The sequence below is a fragment of the Monopterus albus genome, unplaced genomic scaffold (genome assembly GCF_001952655.1).
Source record: "Monopterus albus unplaced genomic scaffold, M_albus_1.0 scaffold18.1, whole genome shotgun sequence".
In the NCBI taxonomy this organism is placed as follows: Eukaryota; Metazoa; Chordata; class Actinopteri; order Synbranchiformes; family Synbranchidae; genus Monopterus; species Monopterus albus.
Genome location: NW_018127898.1, coordinates 6,587,413 through 6,600,485, shown reverse-complemented (window position 1 = coordinate 6,600,485; position 13,073 = coordinate 6,587,413). Strand labels below are relative to the sequence as shown.

The 13,073-nt window shown below is 46.2% G+C and overlaps 1 protein-coding gene across 1 annotated transcript in view; it reads right to left on the bottom strand.

Moving 5' to 3' along the window:
- The window catches only part of dnah1 (dynein, axonemal, heavy chain 1), a 39,776-nt gene that overhangs the window by 6,696 nt on the left and 20,007 nt on the right, over positions 1-13,073 (bottom strand). Inside the window, 20 exon segments of the mRNA XM_020592689.1 lie at positions 44-214; positions 396-527; positions 1,186-1,344; positions 1,641-1,785; positions 1,892-2,088; positions 2,220-2,371; positions 2,515-2,710; positions 2,866-3,091; positions 4,064-4,224; positions 4,327-4,476; positions 4,749-4,868; positions 5,022-5,147; positions 5,458-5,589; positions 6,078-6,269; positions 6,412-6,579; positions 6,735-6,926; positions 7,073-7,258; positions 7,597-7,707; positions 8,508-8,699; positions 9,256-9,427. Of these exon segments, the coding sequence (XP_020448345.1) occupies positions 44-214; positions 396-527; positions 1,186-1,344; positions 1,641-1,785; positions 1,892-2,088; positions 2,220-2,371; positions 2,515-2,710; positions 2,866-3,091; positions 4,064-4,224; positions 4,327-4,476; positions 4,749-4,868; positions 5,022-5,147; positions 5,458-5,589; positions 6,078-6,269; positions 6,412-6,579; positions 6,735-6,926; positions 7,073-7,258; positions 7,597-7,707; positions 8,508-8,699; positions 9,256-9,427 (3,280 nt within the window).

The following is a 13,073-nucleotide window of genomic DNA, read 5'->3' as shown; positions in this document are numbered from 1 at the left end:
CAGCAGAAGTGGTGGGGGGGGGGTGACTGAAGAAGAGGCAGACCTTGGTGGAAGAGGAGATGAAATCATTGGTGAGCCTCAGATATGTTTTCTGCAGGTTGGCCTTGATACCCCTGGGAGGCTCAATGGTCATTTTGGTACCATTCTGGAGAATGGACACCGGGAACTTGTCGCTGGGCAGGCTAGTGAGCCACAGACGGAAATCCCTGTGCACCTGTGGAGAGGGTTGGACAAGTGGTGCCCATGAAGAGTAGAAGAAATAACTAAAACTGTCCAGGTCATAGTACAGTCCTGTGCGATAAGTCTATAGATCAACTCATCAAGGCAGTTCTGTTTGTGTCTATAGTTTTGTGTGTGTCCATACTCTTTTGTGTATGTACTGCATGTGCTCTGACCTTTCCTGTGTTGATGTTTCCAACGAGCCTCTCCAGAGAAGGCATCCAGCTGGGCGCCAGGTGACAGTTCTGGAAAAAGACCCAGTGACCTCTTTCCATGGCAGTGCGCATCATAGCTTCAGCCCAGGGGCCCTGAATCACATAAACAACAGCAGAAAAAAAGGCAGATAAAAAGATGACAACCAGACTTGTCTCAAAAATAGAAATCTTAACATGACAGCATCAATGTTTCAAACAGTTTGATCCTGACTTAAGAAGTGGTTAACATAGGGAACATTTGGGCTGTGGGATACAGCACAACTCCCTACAAATGTTCTAGCAGTCTTTCAGGAAGACTTGAGTCCTCAGTTCACTGTAGACAGAAACTATGGAGAAGGTGATGCAACAGTCCAACATCAGAAATTGCAAGTAATGTGGTAAACACCTACTGAACACCCATAGGAGTATGTTGCTGGGAGAATGTTTTACCGGTCACTAGGTTTCAGATTTATGGAAGACGAGTCTCTACTTACTATTACTAAAACCCGCACAAGAGGTTTTAATGGTTGTTTTGTGAGCTCAGTTGTAGTGTTGTGGAATCTAGCATCTGTCACAGTAGAGTGGTACACTGTACTGGCCTTTAGTCAGAGATAGAGAAAACAATTAGCACTGAGGTGGCCATTCTCAACAAGACAAATGAGAACGACCTGGTTCTGTGAGAAAGTGATATAGTGGCCAGTTCCCCAGGGTTAGAGAGAGTGTGTGAAAGAGAAAGAGAGAGAGAATTCCCAGGCATCCAGCTGGCACTGACCTGGCCCTGGCCGAGAGAGATGGCACTCATTTTCTTGGAAAACCGCATGACGTCAGCAAACTTGTAGAGGTCAGCAGCAGGGTCAGTGCCAGGGGAGAGAACAAAGATAAGGGGAGTGCAGGGAGATGACTCGGTGAAGACTGCTGACAGGTCTGACGTCTGAGAAAAAACAAAGAGAGGAGTAACAAGCCATAAATAATTCTGCAGCATACCATAGAGTACACAACCAGAAAACATTTTCAGATAAAGTTAGCAGAACTAACTCTATACTCCAAACATTAAACATTTGCTCTGCTATAAACCCAGTCAAAACAAATGGGGCCATTATTACCATATTAATACACCACATCTACTCTTTCCAGCCACAGCCACTGAGACAAGAATAATTTTGTCTCACTGCATATGCATAGGTTTAAACATGAACATTAATGCAAGAGCGAGAAAAGGGACTCTACACGAGGCTCTATGAAGCGCTGTCCTAACTGAGCTGAAACAAAGTCCTGCAGGCCTTGAATGAGGCAGTCAGCCCTCAGACAGCGAAGGATCAGCAGCTTCTGGAATGAGTCCAGCTTTGAGTCCCACCCTCCTGGGAGGGGATCCCTATAGGTATACAAACACAAATGATTAATAGGTACTGACTGCCTCTGCACAGTCCAAATGAAGGAAACAATGTGCATTTGCTAACAGAAAGGTCATTTCTGCATGCCTGTGAGGCTGGTTGCTGTCAAAAATTCTCTTGAAACCCTGCAGATGTTCAGTGAAGCTCTCTGCCAGGTTGCTGAAGTTGTCCAGAGCACTGAGGCTCAGAAGGTCCTGCCAGGCACGCTCAGACAGCCAACTCACTGCTGGGTTGGTCAGCTCTCGAACAGGAATCCCTCCAGACAGGAGAAAGCGCCACTCAGCCTGAAACAGACACCACACAGATTCATCAGATGCACTCTATTAATTACAGTATCTTTCTACAAGTTCTTGGAGATTAAACAAGATTATACAAACAGGCATACAGTCAGACTGCAAAACTCCGTGTTTCTCACCATGTTAATTTTGCTCTCATTCATCATAATGCGAACACACAGGAGGAAGGCGAACATTAGTTTGTGCTTCTCAAACAAACTACGGCACACGTTGCTGTACAAGCTGAAGGTGAAAAATTCATTGATGTTGGCGATTCTATTCTCCAGCGTGTCTGTGAGAAACATGTCAAGAAAAAGTGAGTGGTAGGAGATTTTTTATTATTTTTTTTTACATAAGCCAGATTTTTCCAAAATTCTGTGTATAGTTTTTGCAACCAAAGTGCATTATGAAATTTACTGTGGAATTGCTTTCTACCTGCTCTCTCAGAGTTGGCAATGCCAGCTTTGAAGATGCCAAGGAACCATTCCAGAGAGTACTGGTACATTGGATCAACACCGGACAAGTCTGATACACAGAAGAAGAGGATCTGTGTACGCACAGCCACCGGCACATATTCTAGACGGGTGGCATCAATGTCACGTTCTGTCTTCTCTGCTGCCAGTACTTTGGCCTAAACCAGCACAGAAACCAGCTTGTGTTAGTATAAAATCCAACACTGGTAGCCTATCAGTTCAGTGACAAAGTACTGAAGTATCATATACTGTATTAGGTGCTGGAGGGAGTTGTACGTGAGAAAAAAAACACTTCCAACATTTATGCTAAAACCTTAATCTCGCCAGCTTTGATCCCAGAAGCCTCCAGCACTTGGATGAGCTCCTCATTGTCCACCGGGTTTCCCTCTGTGGAGCTGAGTCGGAGCAGGATCTCATCTTCAATTTCTTTCAGGTCCTGTTTCATCTTGGCGTTGCTAATGATCAGCTGGTTCTTAGCCTCCTCCAGGTCTGGATGCTCCTCAGCCACCACCTGGCCCAGCAACTGGTCCTGTAGACCACTGAATCCACACAGCATGAACATTTACACCAACAATGATAGCATGAGAATAAAGGATTTTTTCAGAGATACCCGTAAACAGGAACTTGCATTACTATTACTTACAAATACGGACCATTCATAATGGCATGCCTACGTCTTATATTTCAATAAATACACCATTGGTGCATGATTTGGATGGATTCCAGGCTCAGGTGTTGAGATTTATTATCAGGTTTGCTTGGCCGCTCTGCCTCCCTCACCTTTCCTACTGTCTCTTGCCCCATTACTCTTATCACGTTCACCTGTTCCTCACTCCCTTATCACCAGCTGCACTTGATTAGGTCACTCACTATATTACCCGGTTTCACTCCTCAGTCACTTGCCAGTTCTTTCTAGTCAGTAGGCCAACTTTTCTCCGTGCATTTACATTGTTTTTGTATGTCTTTCTCCCCTTGCCAGCTACTGTTTTGTGTTCCCCCCATGGACTGTTCCTCTGGACCGTGGCTCCACTCTCTCCTCCCAGACAGGTCAATGCACAGTTGCCTATCTTTTTCCACTATTGCCTTCATCTCTCTGTCTCTACCTTCAGTAACCACCATCACCGTCGACCAGCCCAGGAGTGACCCCACCTACACAGCTCGGCCCAGCTCTCCATCTCCTCACCTCCTGCGGTTGGTCAAACACCCGGCTACTACTCATCTACAGGACTACGTATCATTTCCCTCTGTGTTTTTGTCATTCCCTTGTTCACTGTATATAATAAATCACTGCTTGCACCGAAGCCGGCTACCTGGGTCCGCCTCTTTCCTCGTTCGCACACTGACTGGTGCGAACGGCTCCTAACATTTATAACTAGACAGCACTCAGAGAACACAAATCTCCACCAAGGCAGATCAGTGTCCCCATAATGCCATTACACCTAAAAGCAATATTCCCATGGTAGTTTGACCCTCATAATACAATTCCTTAACCTTTATAAGATATGTGCTACCTGGGTGACAGGGTGAAGTTAATGAGGGTGACTTTGGCAGAAAGCTCAGGAGAATAGTGCGGGTTTGGCAACTTGGTGGTGATGTACAACTTGAAGCTTTCATGGTAAGGAATGACTCCATCACCCAGCTTCAGCACTGTGCCACCTTGTTGCTTAAATGTCTGTAAACCATAAATGCAGTTTAAGCAGACCGGTGTGTGGCTGATATTTGCATAACACTGGCATACAAATGTTTCTAGTTTGTTATAAATGTGTATATTCACCTGCTGCAATAGGACAGGTTCTAGAGCTGGATCTAGCTCCTCTCCTACATTCTCCAAAAGACAGGGTTTACCAAAGCGAATGGCATTCTCAAGACTGCGGAGGAAACCCCGGTCACTGAGCTTTATAACCTCCAGCCCGTTTTCTCGCTCCTGTAGGACAACAGGAAGCAAACATGAGTGAGCAGTGGATGACAAATAACAGCAAATACTGACAAGCTGTCTAAAATAGTTGTGGGTGGGGCTGCACTGAACTAGAATCCCAGCAGTGGCAATTATTGGTCCTGGTAAACAAACTAGAATTTTAAACTATACATGTGATGTGAAGAAATACATTAAAATCTTGACATGTTTATTATCTGGCCATCTCACTGGCACCCTCTGCAGCTATGATCAGATCAAAACACAGAAGAAAGTGTCCTCACCATGTTTTTTATCCACGTGTTGGCTTGTCCCTGAGGATCAATGAACAGAGCCCAGCGCAGAGAGTACTGGGCAATCACACCATTCTCTACTGAAAGGTGATCCTTGGGCAAACCCGATATCTATGCATGATGATAAGGTAAACAAGAATAATTTAAGTCAACAAGCATGCAAAAAAAAAAAAAAAGTTAGTCTGATGTCTGGTTATTAATGGTTAAGATCCATGTTAGGAGGCTTTGACACTAAGGGTCAGCTGATGACAGTTTGGGTCTGACCTGCCATGAGCGGATCTTGACTTGATCTCCTAGGGTGTTGATCAGGTTGGCTTCATCAGTGTGTGGAACCCTGAGCTCTTTGAAACAATGCAGCCACTCTGCTGCCATGGCTGCCCTGTATTCTCCCTAAACACAAAAACAATGCACCTTACCTTCATGCAAATTATTTAGCACTGCTGTGCTGTTTAGCACAAATATGTGTGAGTACTGGAATAGACATAAAAACAGTGACATGTTCTTCATAATTCTGTTCAAATTCAATAACAACATTTACAACTTTTTTACCAGGAAAGTCTCACAGTACTGAATCATAAAATTGCAGTTTACTGAAACATGCGATATTAAAATATAGTATGGGTAAAGCAACTTTTTAATGTGTTTAATGTATTTTTAATGTACGCACAGTCATGTTTTCACTGAGTTACAACCCACTTACAGTGAAAGGTCCCAAGTATGCTACATATCCTGCAGATAGAAGCACATCGCCTGCCACATTATTGACCATATTCTCCAGACTTTGCACCGTTTCCTTCCAGCGTACCTCCTCATCTGCCAGTCCACTGGTAAGCTGAAGAAAATCAATGCATCTTTATGACATAACTATCAATATTAAAGCTGAATATGTTGACATTAAATTCAAAAATGTAAAAACATTTCTATGAGACACAATTATACTGTATTTTCTTTGGCTTTGCCATTTAAAAGCAGTTACTGTCTGCATTCTATTTGTATTCTGCTGTTTACAAGGAGTTAGATTGTATTCATCATGCACACAAACTACTTGATATAAATTTCATCAACTATCTTTACTAATAGTACTATTAAATCTATTATGTCACAATTGCATTACTGATTTTGCACATACATCACATTTAAGCACATTGGTTTAGGGCAATGTACTGTATTTAGTTTTTAACTTTGATTTACCTGTTGTGTGTGCATTTGTTTTCTACTTACATCCTATTCTATTGCTCAGGTTTGTGCTGTTGTAATGCTAAATTTCCCTCGAGGAGAGCTCAGGGAAATTTTATCCTATATCTTTTCCCTCCTTCTGACCTTGTCTGCTCGGACGCGACGGGCCTCACACAGTTGATACTTGTTGTCCAACTCTTCTTTCTTAGCCAGACATTCTTGGTACTTGGCCTGCAGTGTTGCAATGCCACCGTCCACCTTTGCCAGCTTTTCTTTGGCATCATCCAGGCTGCGCTTGGTCACTGCTAAGTCCTCCAGTGCCACCTTGAGAGCTTGCTGTACAAATACTCACATTTTTAGAGTTTAGTTTAGTAGTTTGACACTCATAAGTGAAGAAACACGTTTGAGTAGAGTGGTGTCACAGAATGTCTTAAACAATTACCAAGACAGTGGCTTAAACAGGGATTCCAGTTTTTACCTTTTTAGGTTTCACAGCCTTGTTCACAAAGTGATATACATGCATGGCTCGGACCCACTGGCAGATAGAGGTGCAGGCTTTGGAAACCTTGGAAATGGAGGCTGGCTGGAATTCTTCATTATCTATGTAGGGCTGGATTAAACTGATCACATTATCTGGGATGTTGTCCTGCAGTGATTAGAGGCACAATAAGATGCTTTAAATACATCTCGCAGATCTCACACAGGACCAGATCAGCATGAAAAATAGTGCAGAATTTATAAAATCTGAAAGTGGTACTAATCAATTGGCGTAGCAAGAAATCCACCAGCTATATGCTCTACCTTCTCATAGTTGAGCAGGCTCTCCAGGAACTTGCCAGGGTCTTGCAGCAGACTCTTGCCAGGTTCCCAGTAGTCGTTAACCTTGGTACCAGGCATGTCTCCAGGCACTTTTTTCGGTTTGATGCCATTCATAATGCACACTGCCTCAATAACGAGCTTTACTCCCTGGGGTGGTCGCTGCATTGCACGCACCTGTAGATTTGATCATTTGGTCCCAATTCAACAGAAAATGTTCACGTTACCAAAAGCTCATACATGAGATTATATTCCAACTATGAACTAATAATGGAGTAGTATTTGAAAAATATCTTGACCTATCATCAAATAAAACCCCTGACCTCAGTGACGTCATTCTTATTTAGTGACTTCAAACTGGTGAGGGCAGCATTTAAGGCCGGTAGAGCCTCGTCCAAGTCTCTCTGGGCATCTGCTGCAATGGTCTCTGCAATACTGGTCTTCTCTGAAGCACGTGCTTCTTCTGCCTGCACTGATTTTCGAGTCTCCTCTGAAATTGCTGTGTCTTTCTGTCAACATAAAACATAAAGCACACTCAAAGTCCACAAGTTATACAGTTGGGTTTTGGCTGCAAAGAAAACCTGATTGCACACTTTAGTGAAACAAAGTATCAGTGTCAGGGGAATTCAGGACAGAGGCATAGGTCAGGTGAGGTGAGGTGAGGTGAGGTGAGGTGTAGTAGGGCAGGGCAGGGTAAGGTAAGGTAAGGTAAGGTAAGGTAAGGTAAGACTTTATTGATCCCACAATGGGGAAATTCCAGTGTTCCAGAAGCAATAGAGAGCAAACAACAAAATCATTAGTGTATGGCTCATTTCTTTCTAACTTTATTAATATCATATTTCCTTACTTTAATGGTCTCCATGGTGACTTCAGTGTCCCTAGTAGCCTCTTCCAAAAGAGGTCTCATAGTATCCAGCTCCTCCTGCATCTTACTCACATCCTCTGCTGTGCTAAGGAGCTTACAGGATCACCATACAATACAGCACATGGTGGGACAAGAGTGGTAATTAAATATATGTACATCAATTGCACATTCATTCATACAAAAGAGGGTCGACAGCACACCAACCACTCCATTCTTCAGCGTCCTATTCATAAATTAGTTGTGCTTGTAGAAAACAACAAAAATGGTGATGATTATCGTTAACTGTGTTTGTACAGATGTTGATCATTTAAGTTTGGAAATTACTAGATTTATTCAAATGTTTGCACAAGGATTTCATAAATCATAGTAATTTGGTGGGAGTGTAACTGTCCAAATGACAGGTTTCATTTGAGAAGTGGGTTTATGTTTGTTGTTAATGGTGAGTTATTATTACTATTGAGAAATTGGTTGAAATGTCATGAATGGGATGTTAAGTGTTAGCAGAGATGGTTTTGTTGGTAAAGAGGTTTATTTTGAAGGGCAGTATGTGCCAACCATGTGACTGGAGTTGAGTGAGGGGCACCAATGTGGCATTATGGGACAGACAAAACATGGACAGAGAAGAGACATATAGCCCCATTTTCTGCACATGGTTTTAGAGGAGCAAACGTTTTCACGGTGTCTGAGGAAACACAGAGAGAAAACTAAAACGTTCTGAAGACATCTGTACGAAGCGTGGCAATCCTTAAAACTAGAACTAAACCAGTGCAGCTACACATACTGTTAGGCATCCATATCCACAAAAGTAAGGAGAGACAACCTAACACCCCAAAATACACAATATATATTATTATGATTTCTATATTAGTTATTTCTCCTTCCCAGTGTTTTACCTTGTCCAGGCCAGTCTTCATGCGCTGACGAGCACTGCACAGTTCTTTTTTCTTTTGTCCAATAAGATACAAGAAGATTTTTAGCAGTTCCAGGTAGCTCTTGGGTGTGACGTAGTTGTGTCGTGAGAGCTCAGACAGGTACTGTTCACACTTCCTGGCTACCATCTGGTGGACCTTCACACAGACTGTTGTCTGGTGAAGGGAAATAATTAAGAAGAGATGAAACATAACTTCAGTATTTTAGGATTTTGATTTTGTCTTTTTTTTAATTTATTTATTTATTTATTTTTTGCTTTTTTCAGGCAGGAAGTAGTTTCTCTTTGTTTAAACAAAGTATAAGTTAACTTTGCAAAAACTTGAGCAAGGTAATCCATCTCAGTGAGCATCTTGCTTTAACTGTTGTTTAGCTCCTATTTTGTTGCACAGTAAAAGCAGTGAAACCGTCATGATTCAACTGGATAGGAATTGAGGCCCTCAGCCTTTTTTTGAGTACATTATCTCACCTACATTGATAATCATCCCAAGACCAACAAGACACTGGATTAATTTTATTATCATGTCAGATAAGACACAAAGACCAAACTGACCAAATATGAGCCAGTAGAACATACAGTATATATAAAACTGTAAGTCTGTCTTGGACAGAGCTCCTACATTAGGCAATATAATATACTGTATGACACATTTTAGCAATGTTATTTTAAAACCTTCATGCCAATAAAACCAACAGACACACAAGCATCTTTACCAGAGCTCTCACGATCGTGGGGCTGGCTTCTAGCTCAGGCAGCTCACTAAGAAATGATGTGGCCACAGCCTGTAGAGCCTCTTCTGGCCAGGCACTGAACCAATCTATAGTACAACATGTCACCAGTGAGGGAAACTGCCTCAGCCGTGCACGAAACACCTCACCGATAGGACTGCAGAGGAAGAAATGAAGAGAAGTATAAGCAGTGGGAAGGGGAGAGAATAAGAAGGAAGGAAAACGATGGTTACGTACAGTAACCCAAGCTTCTATGAGTATAGCCTTCGCCCTCTACGAGCTGTCGCTATTGGGTTTATCCCTCGCGCATGCGCAGTCCTGAAGAGATTCTTTCGCGCCCTGTGCCCTGCACTGGGCTGTCCTCAATTAGGTCCACAGTAGTATTATAAATGCCACTGACCTGAGCTCGCCTCCCTAAAAACCAGCACTTTTTCTTCAGCTGGCGGGGGTGGGGACAGCAGGGCCACCAGCTTAGAGAAGCTTGGGTTAATGTATGTAACCATCGTTCTATTTCGTATAGGCTTCGCCCTCTAAGAGCTGTCGCTATTGGGATAAAGCGCAGCTGGATGTAGTCAATGCCCTGTTGGCACACCGCACCCAAGAGCATTAGAAAACCACATACCACAGCCTGCTAAGTACCCCACGACAGTAACTAACAGTGAGTGTGAGGAGGAGGGAGGAACCCATGCAGGGAAATAACTCTGGATCGGTAAGAGGATGAGATTATTTTAGGCGCATACGTGGGGTTTGGTCTGAGAACGGCCACGCTGCCGTCTCCGCGGATTAGGAGGCACGCCGGTGAGACAGACAGTGCACACAGATCGCCCATGGGCTTAGCCGAAGTCAAGGCTAGGAGGAGCGCTGTTTTCAGGGAGAGATGTTTGAGAGAGATCTGTGCCATGGGCTCAAAAGGAGGCCCGCTGAGTGCGCATAAAACCAGAGGCAGATTCCACTGTGGCACCACTGTGGGCATCACAGGCCTCAGTCTGCCTACACCCCTGAGAAAACATTTTACCAGTGGGTGTGCAAATACGGTTCTCTCGCCAAAACCTTCATGGCATGGTGAGATGGCGGTGGCATACGCTTTCACCGTGGACAGAGCCAGGTTTCTTTCAACCAGGGTCTGTAGAAAAATCAGCACCTGAGCCACTGGGCAGGAGGTGGGAGCTGTGCCCTTCTCCATGCACCATTGCTGAAAAGCTGACCATTTTGTGGCGTAAGACACCGTTGTTGACTGAGCTCTGGCACACTGAATAGTGTGGGGGCAATCCTATGCTCTCCAGTCGTTCCCGTTCAGGGGCCAGGCCCACAGCCGCTGACCTATCACGAGGAACTGCTGGATCGCGCCGTCTAGCTGAGAGAGTGCGTCTCCCCACCAGGGGAGTTGCCAGGCATCCCCCACCAGCAACTGAACCATGGTTGGAAACCAAGCTGTGCTCGTGCGCTCTGGAGCTATCTGGAGGACTTGCAGCCACTCGTCTTGCACGCATGAGAGGAGCCGTGGGATTAATGGGACTGGGGGGAACGCGCAGAGAAGACCTCTCGGCCAGGGGTGGTGAGCAAAGGCATCCACCCCTAGAGGCGGATTGTCTCTGGCATATAGTGAAAACCAGAGACGGCACTGCACGTTCTCGCATGCTTCGAACAGGTCTGCCACCGCTCGGCCGAACCTGTCCCACAGTGTCTGAGCTAGGGATGGATTCAGCCTACACTTGCTGGGCTAAGGCCCGCCCCGTGACATGAGGTCCGCGGCGTGGTTCTGCTTGCCGGGGACGTGCATGGCTCTGATGGAGAGCTAGTTCTGATGAGCCCAGAGCAGGAGTTTCTGTGCAATTCCCAGCAGCCGGGCCGAGCGAACACCACCTTATGTATGCGACGGCTGTTGTGCTGTCTGATCGCACCATGACGTGTCTGCCCCTCAGCACTGTGGCTTGTTCCAGACAGTTGATGTGGAGAGACGGGGTGTGATCCCACAGCCTGTGACAGACATGTGCCTCCCCAGCTGAGCAGACGCGTCTGTGAACACCGAGACGTGTGACATGGCTCTGCCCAGGGGAACTCCCCTCATCAGCACACTGGGAGTTCCCCAGTACTCTAGGTCTGATTGGACCGAGGAAGGGACTGTGAGCACGCGCCTCCTGTGGCGCACTGGGTCGAGATGCATGCAGCCGAACCACCTCTGAAGCTTCCTCATATGGAGGAAACCGAGGGGGACTACGACATGGCTGGCTGACATTGTTCCCAGTAAACGCATCACAGATAGAGCTGTTACTCTTGCGTGGGGAACAACATGGTGCAGGAGAGATGAAAGTATTTCTTGTCTGGAGGATGTCAGCTTCGCCTTCATGCTGAGAGAGTCGAGGTGCACTCCCAGGTAAGTGAGCGTCTGGGAGGGCACCGGTGAACTCTTCTCCCAATTTATTGCAAAGCCCCAGTTGTGCCAAGTGTTGTACCAGCATCACTGTGTGAGAAGCCGCTTGATGTCTGGAGCACGCCATCAGAATCATATTGTCTAAATAAAAGAGGACCCTGATTCCTGCTCTGCGTAGTGGTTCTAATGCCGCTTCCATGCACTTCAAAAAGGTGCGGGGGGCCAGTGAATAACCGAAGGGCAGTCTGTTGTACTGGAAGTGTGCGCTTTGGAAGGAGAAACACAGGAATTTCCTGTGTTTGAGAATAATAGGCACATGAAAATAAGCGCCTCTCAGATCGAAGTAATGATGAAAGTAAACCAATCGCTGGGACACACGCACTCCAGCACCTGTTTTGTGGTGAGCATATGAAACGGTCTCTGTACTATGTATTTGTTGAAGAGAGACAGATCAAGGATAGGTCTCATTTCGCCCGATCTCTTGGGAACCAGGACATAGTGCGAGTAGAAGCCCTCGCACTCCTGCCCTGGCGGAACCATGGAGATTGTTGCTTTGGTTAACAGCACCTGCAGCTCTGTCGCCAGTGCAGTGGAGCTCGCAGGTGATGTTATGACAGTCTCCAGCACACCGCTGAAAACAGGGGGGTGCCTGGAGAATTGCAGGGTGTAGCCGGTGCGAATCAGCTTGTCCATCCAATCGCTCATGGACAGCCGCTCTCGCCACACTGCGTAATACTCTGTCAGGGGACGAGCATTCGTGCATGGCGCGCTCGCGTGCACATTCGCTAACCACTGGTGCGCCCTCTCCGCCATTGCCAGAGATGAGTGTTTGCTCTGCGCAACCCATGGGAGGGCGCTGAAGAAAGGGCTGAGGGGGAAAAAGTGCCCCATGTTCAGCTTCATCACTCGCCTCCTGTGTGGGACAGAAACCGTCGCTCATACGCACGAGTGGGTGAGGAGTGGGGAGACCACACAGACTCACAGGCAGCTCTGTATCGAAACAGCGGTGTCATGCTGTGAGGGTTAGGCCAGGTACCGGCAGCTCGTCGCCCCGTATGGGCACGCCTGGAGGCATCCGGTCTGAGGAAAGAGGCAGGAGGAGGGGGAGCAGGGTCAGGCGGAGGGGGGTGCTGTGGTGCGGCGGCAGCGGTGGCCCTGACTGTGCCAGTCTGGTCGAGAAGGGAGAGATTGTTGTCGCCCCATGACGCCAGCCGACGAACTTGCTCCTCACTAGCCGCTAGCTGCCGGCGTGCAGGTGAGAGGGAGCCTCCTGGAGGTGCAGCCCAAAGAGACCTGGGCTGACGGGTCCTTCCAGTAGGCTTTTCTTAATTTGCTCTGGCATCTTGGACATATGAAGCCACATATTCCGTTGAACCATAGTGGCCCATGCCGGGATGCGAGCTGTAGCTACGGCTGCAGCGGAGGACAGCGC